Here is a 15,741-nt window from a genome sequence, read left to right as displayed (position 1 = left end):
AAGAGTTGACTCATTGGAAAAGACCCTGCTGCTGGGAGGGATTGGGGGCAGGAGGAGAAGGGGATGACAGAGGATGAGATGGCTGGATGGCATCACCGACTCGAATGGCATGGGTTTGAGTAAACTCCGGGAGTTTGTGATGGACAGGGAGGCCTGGCGTGCTGCAATTCATGGGGTCGCAAAGAATTGGACATGACTGAGCGACTGAACTGAACTGAACTGACTGTATCATTTCATAAGTGAATTGATCTTGCATAGCCATTCTTTTGTAAACTGCCTGTTTATGTCCTTCATCCACTTATCTATTGAGGCATATAATTTTTGTCCTATTGATCTATAACACTCCCTATGGATTATTGTACATAACTTTAAATTTTGATATAAATCAGTATATATATTTATACAGGAAATGTCCAATAAATACTAATTGAATAAAGCAGATATTAACATTCAGGTAGAGTACGATCTTATTTTTTCCTTTCTTTATATTTTCAAGTGCATGTACATGTGTAAGTATAGACAAGTAAACGTGTAGGAAAATAGTGGGGAAGTATATATTGAACTCTGTTCTTAGTATATAGTAGTTTTAATAAGTAATAAATGCTTTATTTCTGGGTAGTAGAATAACATGGAGAAAGAAATTGCAACCCATTCCAGTATTTTTGCCTAGAGAATCCCATGGACAGAGGAGCCTGGTGGGCTGCTGTCCATGGGGTCGCACAGAGTCGGACATGACTGAAGCGACTTAGCATGCATGCATGTGTTGGAGAAGGAAATGGCAACCCACTCCAGTGTTCTTGCCTAGAGAATCCCAGGGACAGAGGAGCCTGGCGGGCGGCCATCTATGGGGTCTCGCAGAGTTGGACCTGACTGAAGCGACTTAGCAGCAGCAGCAGCAGTAGTAGAATAACATGTGGTTTTTATTTTATTCTTCAGCCCTTTATTCTGAATTCATATTTTTTCAATGTTTTATTTTTTATTTTTATACTACTATGTTTTATTTTTATACTACTCCTTGAATATACATCTGTTATTCTCATGTTTAGTAAAAAGAGGACGAACTGAGGGGTGAGAAAAAAGAGGCATATTGATAATTTTTTTCATATTTAGGAAGCACCTTGCTGGATAGTTTTGGTGGTTTTCTCTTGGAAATTCAGATTCCATATATGTTTTTTGCATCTGAAGGACTTCTTAATACTCCAGAAATACTACAGTTATTAGAATCCAAGTAAGTTATTGATTTCATAACTTTAGCAGAGATATGTATATACCCCAATGGACTAAATATTACGTTATAATGTGGCACTATTTCTTTCTGATTCAAGCCTGGAATTATATCACACAGGATAGTTTTCCATATAGTTTATGTCAATTTATACTTCTCTCCCTAAAGCACACCATCGTACGTATTGAATATTGTCTTTTTTGGTATATATCAATTTTGTAGAGAAATAATATTTAATTATTTCAATTCATATTTTAATTGCATTTCTACTGTTGCCAACAAATATGAACATTTTATGTTGGGGGTGGTTTTTGTGAACTGCATGGTCATATTTTTGGGTCACTGATATTGAGAATGAGTATTCTTATTTAGAGGACTTTAAATACTGCGTAGGGACTCCCCTGGTGGTCTAGTGGTCAGGACTTTGCCTTCCATTGCAGGGGGTGCGGGTTCAATCCCTAGTTGGGGAGCTAAGATCCCGCATATCTCACAGCCAAAAAAAGCAAAGCAAAAAACAGAAGTAAAATTGTAACCAATTCAATAAAGACTTTAAAAAAAAATATTGCCTTGGAAACAAGATTATACAGTTCTGCATGAATTCTCAAGTTTTTAAGCCTTTAGTTCTAAGGTCATGCCAACATTGAGAATTTTCAACTGATATAAAAACTATCATAGCATACAAGCTGTCACAGAAGACATTGGCTTCTGTGACATTAGACATTGGGCTCTCTATATCAAGGAAGGATAATTATGCTGTGACCTTAGTTAAAATGCAGAACTATTTTCCATGCCTTTATTTTTGTATCTTAAGACTGCGGGGCATTCACAGAAAACTGTGAGCTTATAAAAGTTAGTTAAAATCTAGATCACTTTTCAGGAGAAAGAAAAGAGAATTCTGATAAAAGTAGAATGTTTTGTTTAATGAATTATTACCTACAGAGCCAGAATAAATTGATCAAGATGTTTATAATAGGGGGATTCCCTGGTTGTCCAGTGGTTAGGACTCCCTGCTCTCACTGCCCAGGGCTGGGTTCAGTCCTCAGTGGGAGAACTAAAATCCCACAAGCTGTGCAGGCACTGACAAAGGCAAAGCCCCTAAAAACCCCCAAACCAAGCAAACACAAAAGATATTTATAATAGTATCATATATGGTAATATTTAGCAAAATACATAAGGCAGCACATATCTCAACTAATCTGTCATAGACTGAATAATTCATAGTCTGTATAATTCATAGTCTATGAATTATTCAGACTCAAGTTTATAAAGTAGAATAAATTGATGTATGAAATTTGCAAAGTCGTTCAAATAGTTTAATATGCCAGAGAACAGTCTAGCTTTTCTTAAAGAATTTTTCTTAGCCATATGTCACCCCAAAATACTGTATTTTACAGCTATAACATCACACTAGTGGAGAGATGCTGCAGCGAGTCACTGAAACTCTTTGGAGGTACAGAGCATTATGTGGTGATGACAATTGATGAGCACACTGCTGTAATTTTGCAGGTAAAACTATAGAGTAAAAAAATGTAAATCAAATGCATTAAAATGTATGTGTAACCATGTAATCTATTATTAGAGATTATAGTTTAAAGAGCTTAACTACACTGTATTCATGATTTCTTCCAAAACTTTGCAAAAGGGTCATAAGTGCTAAAATCATCACTATGGAAAATGGCTATTACCAACCTTTTTCAATACCTTATAATTTTTAACATGCTTTAAGAAGACAGAGCAAATATAAAATCTTTAATATTATGTCAGTTCAGTTCAGTTGCTTAGTCATGTCTGACTTTTTGTGACCCCATGGACTGCAGTACTACAGGCTTCCTTGTCTGTAACCAACTCCCAGAGCTTGCTCAAACTCATGTCCATTGAGTCAGTGATGCCATTCAACCATCTCATCCTCTGTCGTCCCCTTCTCCTCCTGCCCTCAATCTTTGCCAGTACCAGAGTCTTTTCCAATGAGTCAGTTCTTCGCATCAGGTGGCCAAAGTATTGGAGTTTCAGCTTCAGCTTTAGTCCTTCCAATGAATATTCAGGACTGATCTCCTTTAGGATGGACTGGTTGGATCTCCTTGCAGTCCAAGGGACTCTCAAGAGTCTTCTCCAACACCACAGTTCAAAAGCAACAATTCTTCAGCGCTCAGCTTTCGTTATGGTCCAACTCTCACATCCATACATGACTATTGGAAAAACCATAACTTTGACTAGATGGACTATTGTCAACAAAGTAATGTCTCTGCTTTTTAATATGCTGTCTAGGTTTGTCATAGCTTTTCCTCCAAGAAGCAAGCATCTTTTAACTGCATGGTTGCAGGCACCATCTGCAGTGATTTTGGAGCCCCAAAAAATAAAGTCTGCTGCTGTTTCCACTGTTTCCCCATCTATTTGCCATGAAGTGATGGGACCAGATGCCATGATCTTAGTTTTTTGAATGTTGAGTTTTAAGCCAGCTTTTTCACTATCCTCTATCACTTTCACCAAGAGGCTGTTTAGTTCCTCTTTGCTTTCTGCCATAAGGGTGGTATCATCTGCATATCTGAGGTCATTGATATTTCTCCCTGCAATCTTGATATCAGCTTTTTTTAACATACTTTAAAAAGATAGAGTAAATATAAAATCTTTAATATTATGCACTGACCTACTTTTAAATACATTTATAGAATAATTATAGTGTTAAAACTTTAAAAAATCAAATTCTAGCCACTGTTTCTTAAAAGGGAGTAACATACTAATCTGTGATTGATAATATGAGATTTCCTCTAAAGTATAAGTGGGGATTGCCTATAAATAAGGCAGTTTTTTAAAAGAGAGAGAAGATCTCTTCAAAAATTCATATATTTTAAAATTTAAGGTATATGAATCTCCCTGATATGTTTGCTTGATTGGAATACAAATTACAATTAATTTAATAGTGTGGGAGTGGAGAGCAGAAACCAGTTTGATGGTATGGGGTATACATTAAGGTAGAAGTCTGATTTGACAAGCAAATATAATAATGTAAGAATTATATGCCAGAAACAAAAAACTGCTTGAAAAGTCCTTATGGGATATTGTGTCTTACATATTTAAATTTCTTAAATAACAATTATTTGTGGAAGGGATATCCTGTTTGGGAAAACTTTTAATCCTTGCTTACATTACATAATTTACTGTTAGAATAAAACACTTTCTGAATTATTCATTCTATCAAAAATTAATTTTGTTAAAGGAGATAAGGGCTTTGAGATCATTAGAGAGAGATTCCAATAAATCTATTAACAGCTGCTTTTTCAACTTCCTTAAATAAATATTTAGTGCAGATCATCCCACAGGGTTTTGTCCTTAAGAGCAGTCAGATCCCAATCTACAAAGGATTTTGCCCAAATAGGAGCACTCTGTAGGCTGCTTTCTTCCTGTCTAGGACTTTGGGAGGTTCATGAACCCTCCTGGCTGAGGCTCTCATTAATGGTTTGACATCTACTGTAACTTTTCCCCTACTGCTTTCAGTGTGACTTTCATTTTTCCATAAAAAGCCCATACCAATGCTTCTTCTCAAGTTATAATGTATATATCATAGATTCTTGAAATATAATAACAATAATTTCATAACAACTGGTCAACCTAGTGAATCTGTTTATTTTATTTATTTTCTGGTAGGACCTAGAAGAACTAAACTGTGAGAAGGCATCAGACAATATCATTATGAGACTGATGGCATTATCATTCCAGTACAGCTATTGTTGGATAATTTTATATGCCAAAAAGCCATTAAACTCAGAGTAAGTAAACACTTCTCCATCCAAAGTCACATATATATCTGTTAAGTTATTCAGTCTTATTCTTTGAACAAAAGTAGCTATGTCAATTTTCCTCTTGTTCACCTAGTTTGCTTTAAGTAAGGGATTCTCAAGGTGGAAGCAAGTCCATAGGAAGACGAATCAGAATTTGGGAGATGATCTATTTCCCCTGGAAATAGAGCAAAATCATCTTCCCCTCCTTTTCCTCACTAAGAACTGTTGCCTTAAGTGTTTCACTTTTTGTTCATTTTTAATTCTGGGTTCATCTGTTATTAGATTGGTGCAAAAGCAAAATTGCAGTTGGTGCAACAGTAATTGAAGTTCAAAAATAATTGCCAGTGACTTTTGCACCAACCTCAATTACTTTTGTCCCAGACGCAATTATTAATCACTTTTGCACCAACCACAATTACTTTTTTTTTCCATTTATTTTTATTAGTTGGAGGCTAATTACTTTACAATATTGTAGTGGTTTTTGTCATACATTGACATGAATCAGCCATGGATTTACATGTATTCCCCATCCCAATCCCCCCTCCCACCTCCCTCTCTACCTGATCCCTCTGGGTCTTCCCAGTGTACCAGGCCCGAGCACTTGTCTCATGCATCCAACCTGGGCTGGTGATCTGTTTCACCCTAGATAATATACACGTTTTGATGTTGTTCTCTCGAAACATCCCACCCTCACCTTCTCCCACAGAGTCCAAAAGCCTGTTCTGTATATCTGTGTTTCTTTTTCTGCTTTGCATATAGGGTTATCATTACCATCTTTCTAAATTCCATATATATGTGATAAAGACTGTATTGGTCTTTATCTTTCTGGCTTACTTCACTCTGTATAAGGGGCTCCAGTTTCATCCATCTCATTAGAACTGATTCAAATGAATTCTTTTTAATGGCTGAGTAATATTCCATGGTGTATATGTACCACAGCTTCCTTATCCACTCATCTGCTGATGGGCATCTAGGTTGCTTCCATGTCCTGGCTATTATAAACAGTGCTGCGATGAACATTGGGGTATACCTGTCTCTTTCAGATCTGGTTTCCTCAGTGTGTATGCCCAGAAGTGGGATTGCTGGGTCATATGGCAGTTCTATTTCCAGTTTTTTAAGACATCTCCACACTGTTCTCCATAGTGGCTGTACTAGTTTGCATTCCCACCAACAGTGTAAGAGGGTTCCCTTTTCTCCACACCCTCTCCAGCATTTATTGCTTGTAGACTTTTGGATAGCAGCCATCCTGACTGGCGTGTAATTAAGAAACAAAGGGAGAAGAACCAAATTAACAAAATTAGAAATGGAAATGCAGAGATCACAACAGACAACACTGAAATACAAAGGATCATAAGAGACTACTACCAGCAGCTCTATGCCAATAAAGTGGACAACTTGGAAGAAATGGACAAATTCTTAGAAAAATATAACTTTCTAAAACTAAACCAGACAGAAATAGAAGATCTTAACAGGCCCATCACAAGCAAGGAAATTGAAATTGTAATCAGAAATCTTCCAGCAAACAAAAGCCCAGGACCAGATGGCTTCACAGCTGAATTCTACCAAAAATTTAGAGAAGAGCTAACACCTATCTTACTCAAACTCTTCCAGAAAATTACAGAAGAAGGTAAACTTCCAAACTCATTCTATGAGGCCACCATCACCCTAATTCCAAAACCAGACAAAGATGCCACAAAGAAAGAAAACTACAGGCCAATATCACTGATGAACATAGATGCAAAAATCCTTAACAAAATTCTAGCAAACAGAATCCAGCAACATATTAAAAAAATCATACACCATGACCAAGTGGGCTTTATCCCAGGAATGCAAGGATTCTTTAATATCCGCAAATCAATCAATGTAATACACCACATTAACAAATTGAAAGATAAAAACCATATGATTATCTCAATAGATGCAGAGAAAGCCTTTGACAAAATTCAACACTCCATTTATGATTAAAACTCTCCAGAAAGCAGGAATAGAAGGAACATACCTCAACATAATAAAAGCTATATATGACAAACCCACAGCAAGCATTACCCTCAATGGTGAAAAACTGAAAGCATTTCCCCTGAAATCAGGAACAAGACAAGGGTGCCCACTCTCACCACTACTATTCAACATAGTATTGGAAGTTTTGGCCACAGCAATCAGAGCAGAAAAAGAAGTAAAAGGAATCCAGATAGGAAAAGAAGAAGTGAAACTCTCACTGTTTGCAGATGACATGATCCTCTACATAGAAAACCCTAAAGACTCTTCCAGTTACTAGAGCTAATCAATGAATATAGTAAAGTTGCAGGATATAAAATTAACACACAGAAATCCCTTGCATTCCTATACACTAACAATGAAAAACAGAAAGAGAAATTAAGGAAACAATACCATTCACCATTGCAACAAAAAGAATAAAATACTTAGGAGTATATCTACCTAAAGAAACAAAAGACCTATACATAGAAAACTATAAAACACTGATGAAAGAAATCAAAGAGGACACAAACAGATGGAGAAACATACTGTGTTCATGGATTGGAAGAATCAATATTGTCAAAATGACTGTACTACCCAAAGCAATCTATAGATTCAATGCAATCCCTATCAAGCTATCAACGATATTTTTCACAGAGCTAGAACAAATAATTTCACAATTTGTATGGAAATACAAAAAACCTCGAATAGCCAAAGTAAGCTTGAGAAAGAAGAATGGAACTGGAGGAATCAACCTGCCTGACTTCAGACTCTACTACAAAGCCACAGTCATCAAGACAGTATGGTACTGGCACAAAGACAGAAATATAGATCAATGGAACAGAATAGAAAGCCCAGAGATAAATCCACGAACCTATGGACACCTTATCTTCGACAAAGGAGGCAAGAATATACAATGGAAAAAAGACAACCTCTTTAACAAGTGGTGCTGGGAAAACTGGTCAACCACTTGTAAAAGAATGAAACTAGAACACTTTCTAACACCATACACAAAAATAAACTCAAAATGGATTAAAGATCTAAATGTAAGACCAGAAACTATAAAACTCCTAGAGGAGAACATAGGCAAAACACTCTCTGACATAAATCACAGCAGGATCCTCTATGACCCACCTCCCAGAATATTGGAAATAAAAGCAAAAATAAACAAACGGGACCTAATGAAACTTAAAAGCTTTTGCACAACAAAGGAAACTATAAGCAAGGTGAAAAGACAGCCCTCAGATTGGGAGAAAATAATGGCAAATGAAGAAACAGACAAAGGATTAATCTCAAAAATACACAAGCAACTCCTGCAGCTCAATTCCAGAAAAATAAATGACCCAATCAAAAAATGGGCCAAAGAACTAAACAGACATTTCTCCGAAGAAGACATACAGATGGCTAACAAACACATGAAAAGATGCTCAACATCACTCATTATCAGAGAAATGCAAATCAAAACCACAATGAGGTACCATTACACGCCAGTCAGGATGGCTGCTATCCAAAAGTCCACAATTACTTTTGCACCACAGTTACTTTTGCACCAACTGCTTAACCTCAATTTCTTTTGCACCAACAGCAATTACTTTTGCACCAATCTATTAAGTCATTCTTATATCACTCCTCTCTAAAAATCGTGTGAAATTAACTAACTAGCATCTTACTATACTTTCTTCCACTGATGCTCTTAACTGAAAAATTACCCCCCAAACCCATGCCAAGACACTGGCTAAAGTTATCATCATGTGTCTCTCCTTGCCCTCATTCTGAGTTTTATGAATGTACTGCTTTCACTTTCTCCTTTTACTCTTTGAAATCCGGCTTTTTTCTCTGCCTTTATACTGATCTCTCTCTCTCTCAGAGGTCACTTGTCATTTGTGGCTTTTTGATGATCAGCTCCAAAAATATTTTCATTTCATTGCCCTGAAGTATTTAGACTATTGGTCAGTGCCTTCTGTCTTGAAACTCTTCAGTTCCACGGCACTTGCATGTGTTTGACCTTCTATCTCACCATTTCTTCTCTGACTTTACCTCTTCTTCTTTCTTGTCCCAGTCTTGAAATAGATCTGAAATCTCTTTTTTCCTTCTATTTTGTCCATTAGAAATCTTATCCTCTCGATAGCTTCTGTCAACATCTTTCTGCATATAATTATTGTATTTATGTATCTGCAGCCACAGTCTCTCTTTGAAATCTCTGACATACGTCTCTAACTTTATGTATAATATTTCCATTCTGATATTCCACAGGCTCTCAAACTTAACATAGTATGAATTCACTATATTCTCTATTCCTGCCCAAAACGTATCTGCTCTTTTCTTTCCTTTAGCTATTTATGACCGGTGCCTCCCTTTCAGTCACCAAGACTGGAAAACAAATACTGTAGATTCAACCAGTGTACTTTCTCTTTCATCTGTCTCCTCACTCTATCTATATTACCAACATTTTGATTCAGATTCTTATTATTTTATGTGGACTATTATAACAAACTACCAATGGTTTCCCCACCTCCAGATGGCACTCAGTGTTACTCTCCATAACCCATCATATACACAATTAATATTCCCAAAACCAGGCTCATATTATTTCACTCTGATAAAATACCTTCACTGACTTCCCCATTATTTACTGAGTACATAGACCATTCACCCTAATATTCAAAATCTTCAGAATATAATCCCAACCTATATTTTCAGGCGTACTTTTCACTGCTTTCTATTTCAACCGGAAGTTCTGCTCATTGGCTTGCAAACAGGCTCCTTGCTTTCCTACTTCTAGTTTTGCTCATACAGTTCTGTCTTTCTACAATATTCCCTGTGTATGCGTGCACACTCCATCCTGTCCAACTCTTTGTGACCCCATGGACTTTAGCCAGCCAGGTTCCTCTCTCCATGAAATTTTCCAGACAAGAATACTGAAGCAGGTTGCCATTTCCTTCTCCAGGGGATCTTCCCAGCCTAGGGATCAAACCTTTGTGTCTTGCAACTCCTGCTTGGCATACGGGTTCTTTACCAGCTTAGTCACTGGGGAAACCCCAACCATCTGCCCTACTTCCTCCAACTATTTCACCTGGTGAAACTGCGCCTGTTTTTTAGGGCCAATCTACTTTTTCTATTCGACCTTTCTTCAATATCTTCCACTCATGCATACAGATCAATATTTAGTTGTAAACTTTCCATCCTTCAAAATCCTTAGCTCCGTGTTTTTTCCTCATCTTTGATATTTATCATGTTTAGTTTTATATTATCATTTTGGAGCCCTTGCCCTATAGCACTAACCACATTGCTTTCATGTGATAGATTCTTGGTAAATACTCCTTTATTGAATGAATGTATCTTCCCAAATAAATTGCACACTAGTCATTCACTTTTTTAATCTCTACAATACTACATAACCCATACCACATCAGTCACAGTAGAAGTTTCAAAAATATTCTTTAGTTATTAGATAAGGCACAGATATCTTATTTAGCATTCTTGTTTGACTCCATTTTTGCTTGTCTTACTGAACCAAGCTCTTCATATACAATTATTATCATGTGGGGAGAAGTGTAAGTCAGAATGTAAGCATATGAACAACTTGATTCTTATTCCTTCTTCTATTAACAATAATCTCTGCTGCTGCTAAGTCACTTCATCTCTAGCACTCATTTAACCTAGTTTTTCCTTTCTACCAGAAAATAAAAATTAAAATAATTATTCAGGTCTCAAATCTTCACTTTGAAGATTAATAAAGGCTATAAAGCATTTTAAGCTTTATCAAGAACTTGGAAGTATTCTGGATAAACAATTGATTTGAAATTTTTTAAAGTTGTTTTTAGATTGGTATCCACCTAGAGGTGCAAATGTAATACAAGAAATAATAAGAGGAGATTTTCACTTATTTTTATCCAGATTTTCATGAAAAAAATTAATATTCTGAGATAGATTTATGTTCAGGATGTGAAGAATTATCATTTATTCACAATAATATATTATTCTAAAATGTAATTCTTTCCAGACTTCTAGGTATCTCAGTTCCATATTTCTAGAAGATTGGAACATTTTAAAAGTATCTTAATTAACTGACCAAATGAGGAAAATTGAAACTACAAAATAAATTGTTTCAGTTATGACCTTAGTCATTCATGCCATTAGTTCTTGTTTGAGAAAAAGTGCTAGGAATCCCCAAGACAACTCCCAAGTTTGGTGCTTTGTTAGGAGTATTCATAACACTAAGCATATTCTTGTGCTCATGGCTATGATTTATTACAGTGAACAGTTACAAAGCAAATTCAGCAAAGGGAAAAAGGGCATGGGGCAAATTCCAGAATAAACTAGGAGGAAGCTTCCGAGAGTTCTCTCCTAGTAGAGTCACACAGAACATGCTTAATTTTCCCAGCAACGAGTTGTGCCCAGACTTGTGAAATGTTGTCTGTCAGGAAACTCGCCAGACACTCAGTGCCCAGGACATTTATTAAGAGCTAGTCACAAATCAAAACTCTAGACTCCAAAAAGAAAGCAAGTGTTCAATAGAAACCACATTTTTCATACAGTTTAGGTACAGTGAGTCTCTCTTATCAGCCACTCTTATGAAAACAGCTTGTCTGAGAAAGAAGACAGCAGACGAAAGAAGAGGCAGGAAATTAAGAAAGCCATTGTCTCAGTGACGTGGTTTGAATTCCTTTGTCCAACAACGTCTTCTCCTGGACCCACAGTGATATGAACCAATAAAGTTCTTTTTTGTTGCTTGGAGTACTTAAAGTGGATAAAGGTAATAGGAATATTCACTCACAGCTCAAGAGCCACATCTGACCTGCTTAATAACTATAGAAGGAAAAAAGGGGTGTTTTTAATAATTATTGAGATATAACTGATTTATAAGATTGTGTAAGTTTAAGGAGTACAATCTGTTAATTTGATATATTTATATGTTGTTGTTTTGTTGTTGTTGTTTAGTCATTGAGTCGTGCCTGACTTTTTGCAACCCAATGGACTGTAGCCTGACAGGCTCCTCTGTCAGTGGGATTCTCCAGGCAAGAATACTGCAGTGGGTGGCCATTCCCTTCTCCAGGGTATCTTCCCAACCCAGAGATCAAACGTAGGTCTCCCGCACTGCAGGCAGATTCCTTGCCATCTGAGCCACTGGGGAAGCCCCTGTATTTATATACTGCAATATAATTATAATTATCACCTCAGTGTTAGTTAACACCTCTATCACATCACATAATGATCATTTTAAAGAGTGGTTTTTTTCCCCCAATAGTTCAGGTAAAAGCCTCAGTGAGAATTCTAGTTATTCTTACTTTGGTCATGTGTTCATATCTGAACCTGATCCTTTGGCCAGGAAGATGAAGTAAGTATTCTAGTTGGCTAGGTTTCAATCACATAGCCATCCCTAGGGCCAGTAAGAGGATAAGTTAAACTTCTCCCCACCCCGCCCCCACCCCCCACATAAAGCATTCTCTAGATTTAACAGTACTGTTGAAGAAAGGAGGTGGAATTGTTTTTACAAAAGAGTGCTAAGTGGACAAAAAATATTACATTATGAAATGTAGAAAATAAAATTTTTAATAAGTACAATCAGACATCAAATGAGTAGAATATAATAACATATATATATATATATATATATATATTTTTTTTTTTTTAGGTACCATCTTACAGAAAAGACTCTTCATCACCTAGCACTGATTTATGCAGCTTTGGTTTCATCTGGGCTAAAATCAGAAGAACTGGATGTAAAGGTATTCTTTTCCTATATGTTTGTTCATGAGTATTTTTCATAAACCAAAATTATAATGAAACTCAACTGCCCTGTGAGAAGAAACATTAAATGGGTAAACTAAAAAAATATTGAAAGCCATATAAAGAATGGTTTTCAAAGTAACATATATTCTTTCCACTTAAATTTCTTCTCTAAAAGCTTTTAATGAATTTAAATTCATAATTTGTCTCTACTACTGAGATTTAAAAAAAAAAGTCAGAATATGAATAAAAATAAATATCCCTTGATCAATAATATTCACTTATGGACGATATACTGTGTTTTTTTTCCATTTATTTTTATTAGTTGGAGGCTAATTACTTTACAATATTGTAGTGGTTTTTGCCATACATTGATATGAATCAGCCATGGATTTACATGTATTCCCCATCCTGATCCCCCCTCCCACCTCCCTCTCTACCCGATCCCTCTGGGTCTTCCCAGTGCACCAGCCCTGAGCACTTGTCTCATGCATCCAACCTGGGCTGGTGATCTGTTTCACCCTTGATAATATACATGTTTCGATGCTGTTCTCTCGAAACATCCCACCCTCGCCTTCTCCCACAGAGTCCCAAAGTCTGTTCTGTACATCTGTGTCTCTTTTTCTGTTTTGCATATAGGGTTATCGTTACCATCTTTACTGCTTTTATCTACTATAAAATAGAAATCTTATGACATATGAATAGAGCAGTACCTGGGTGATCTCTAATCAATCTCCTTTCTTGGCTTTTTTCAGTGTCCCACTCTGACGTTTAGATAGTTTCTCCAAATGGAAGGCTCAGTTCTTTACTGTTATCACTTTATATTCTTTCTTTGATAAACTCAGACATATCCCACAAATTTAGCTTTCATGTCTAAGAAAATCCTTAAAATTTTCCTAACTTTTCTTAAAGTCTGCACTAATATTCTAGAATTCTACTAGAAATGCCTACATGAATATCCCACAGGTACCTCAAACTCTGCATATCCAAAACACAACTTCTTATCCTCCCCCAAATTTGTGTTGACCTAAAACAAATAGATGGCCAGTTATTTGTGCAGTAAAAATGGGTTTGTACGAGACCAACAAATAATTGCAATTCAGGGTCTGCAACCATGAGAAACCATGGGAAATATGGGAAACCATATACAGGTCCAGGCACAGCAAGGAGAGAGGAACTCTTTTAAAGAAGGAAAAAGAAAGTTGGAGAGTTATAATAAACAAAGAGTCCATTGGAGGAGTTGAGAGTTCAAAGTATAGTGACTTTTCATCAGTGGAGTTGTGACAGTCTCTCACTGTCTGAACTCTTGCCAGGAAAGAAGAGGAAGTCTTTCTTCTTACTGGACTCTGCTATCATGGTAGGACATGGGCGCTCCTCCTTCTGGTCTCCTGGCTCTATTTTAATTAACATTTCTGTTAATTTTTACACCTAGTTTATGGCATTACTATTCTAAGCTAATCAGTAGCAAAATCTTCCGTTTAACTCTGCAGGTCTCTAGATTATGCCTCTCCTTGCTATTCCCATTGCTATTTCCCTAAAGGCAGGCTTTCACGTCTCACTTGGAGTTTTAAGGTGACTTCCTAATTAATCTCCTTGTTTCTACTCTTTTCCCACTCCCATGCATCATGTATATTGACACCAATTACATTTCTGAAATACAGATGTGATACTTCACTACCTAGACTGAAAGCTCCTAAAGGAAAGGGAATATGTTTTTTCATTTTTGTCTTCCTAGCACTCAGCACAGAGACTACATAGCAAGCTCTTGAAAAATATGCTGTTGAGTTCAATTGTCTTGCTCAAAAGATCTTCTGTAGCTTCCTACATCATCAAAATAGTGTTCACCTCAGGTGATTCAAACTCCTCCACAATTTGACCCATAGCTTAGTTGTTCTAACTCTTTGGGCCCCGATGGACTGTAGCCCATCGCCAGGCTCTTCTGTCCATGGAATTCTCTAGGCAGGAATATTGGAGTGGGTTGCCGTTTCCTTCTCCAGGGGATCTTCCTGACCCAAGGATCGAATCCTGTCTCCTGCATTGCAGACAGGTTCTTTACCATCTGAGTCACCAGGGAAGCCCTAGTAATCCTAGACTCCTTAAAGATATTATTCTACTCACCATTTCCTGAATATGCCTCCACACTATCACCTCTCAGCCATGTGACTCTGTCCTGTCTTTCCCCTGAAATACTGTTCCTTTAAACACTATCTCCTTTAAAAAAAATTAGCCCCAATTATACTCTCTCAAGGTAAATTTCTCCTCCCATCCTCCCAATAACATTTCATATCTTTATTATAATATGAGGTATTTATTCATATATCCTCCACCCTGGACCATGAGAACAGGCCCTTTTCCTTGTAAAACCTATAACATTCTAGCACAGTGTTTTGTACACAATAAAAATATTCCACAAACATCCGCTGAAATCAGTGAAAGCAGAACCTGTTAAAAAATCATCAAATGATCTATTTGAAATAAAATCCAGATAATTTTGATCCTATGATGCATTTTTAACAAAGAAATACAATTCTTAGGAAAGTTATCTAAATAAATGTAAATTTCTCATTTATTCATTCAAGGGAGGTTTCATCACTTAATCAGCCTCTTTTCTCTTCACTTAATAGTGAGCAGTCACATGCAAAACATGCTTTAGAGAATCATTTTATTCCTCTCTACATGGGGTATCTGATACCAGTAAGTGACACTCTTCAGGTACACTGACAAGGCCTACAGAGTATATGTTCCAAGAAAGGCATGGGGGATGAAATAGAATTACTGCTCAGGCACAATCCATTCCAAATAAAAGTCTGTTCCTACCTGACTCCAACTATTCCAAAAGCTTTTCAAGTTTTCCTAATGCTCTTAAAAGTAGGTCCATTTTTCCATGAAAGTTGAGAAACAAGTATGATCAATTTGCTCTAATTCTGTTATCAATATATCACCAATACTCAAGCCTCCCATTCTCCTACTTGATGACATTGTTACATTAAAGAGGGTTACCTAGACATATTATTTTAGAATAATTTGGTAATGTGG

At 36.6% G+C, this 15,741-nt stretch overlaps 1 protein-coding gene across 1 annotated transcript in view; it reads left to right on the top strand.

The window, feature by feature from the left end:
* Nucleotides 1-15,741, top strand: part of SHOC1 (shortage in chiasmata 1) — a 110,882-nt gene that overhangs the window by 85,594 nt on the left and 9,547 nt on the right. The window contains exon 23 of the mRNA XM_043453776.1: nucleotides 12,611-12,704. Coding sequence (XP_043309711.1) covers nucleotides 12,611-12,704 — 94 coding nt within the window. The remainder of the gene's footprint in view (nucleotides 1-12,610; nucleotides 12,705-15,741) is intronic.

The sequence above is a fragment of the Cervus canadensis genome, chromosome 30 (genome assembly GCF_019320065.1).
Source record: "Cervus canadensis isolate Bull #8, Minnesota chromosome 30, ASM1932006v1, whole genome shotgun sequence".
Lineage (NCBI taxonomy): Eukaryota > Metazoa > Chordata > Mammalia > Artiodactyla > Cervidae > Cervus > Cervus canadensis.
This window is presented reverse-complemented; position numbering and strand designations above follow the sequence as displayed.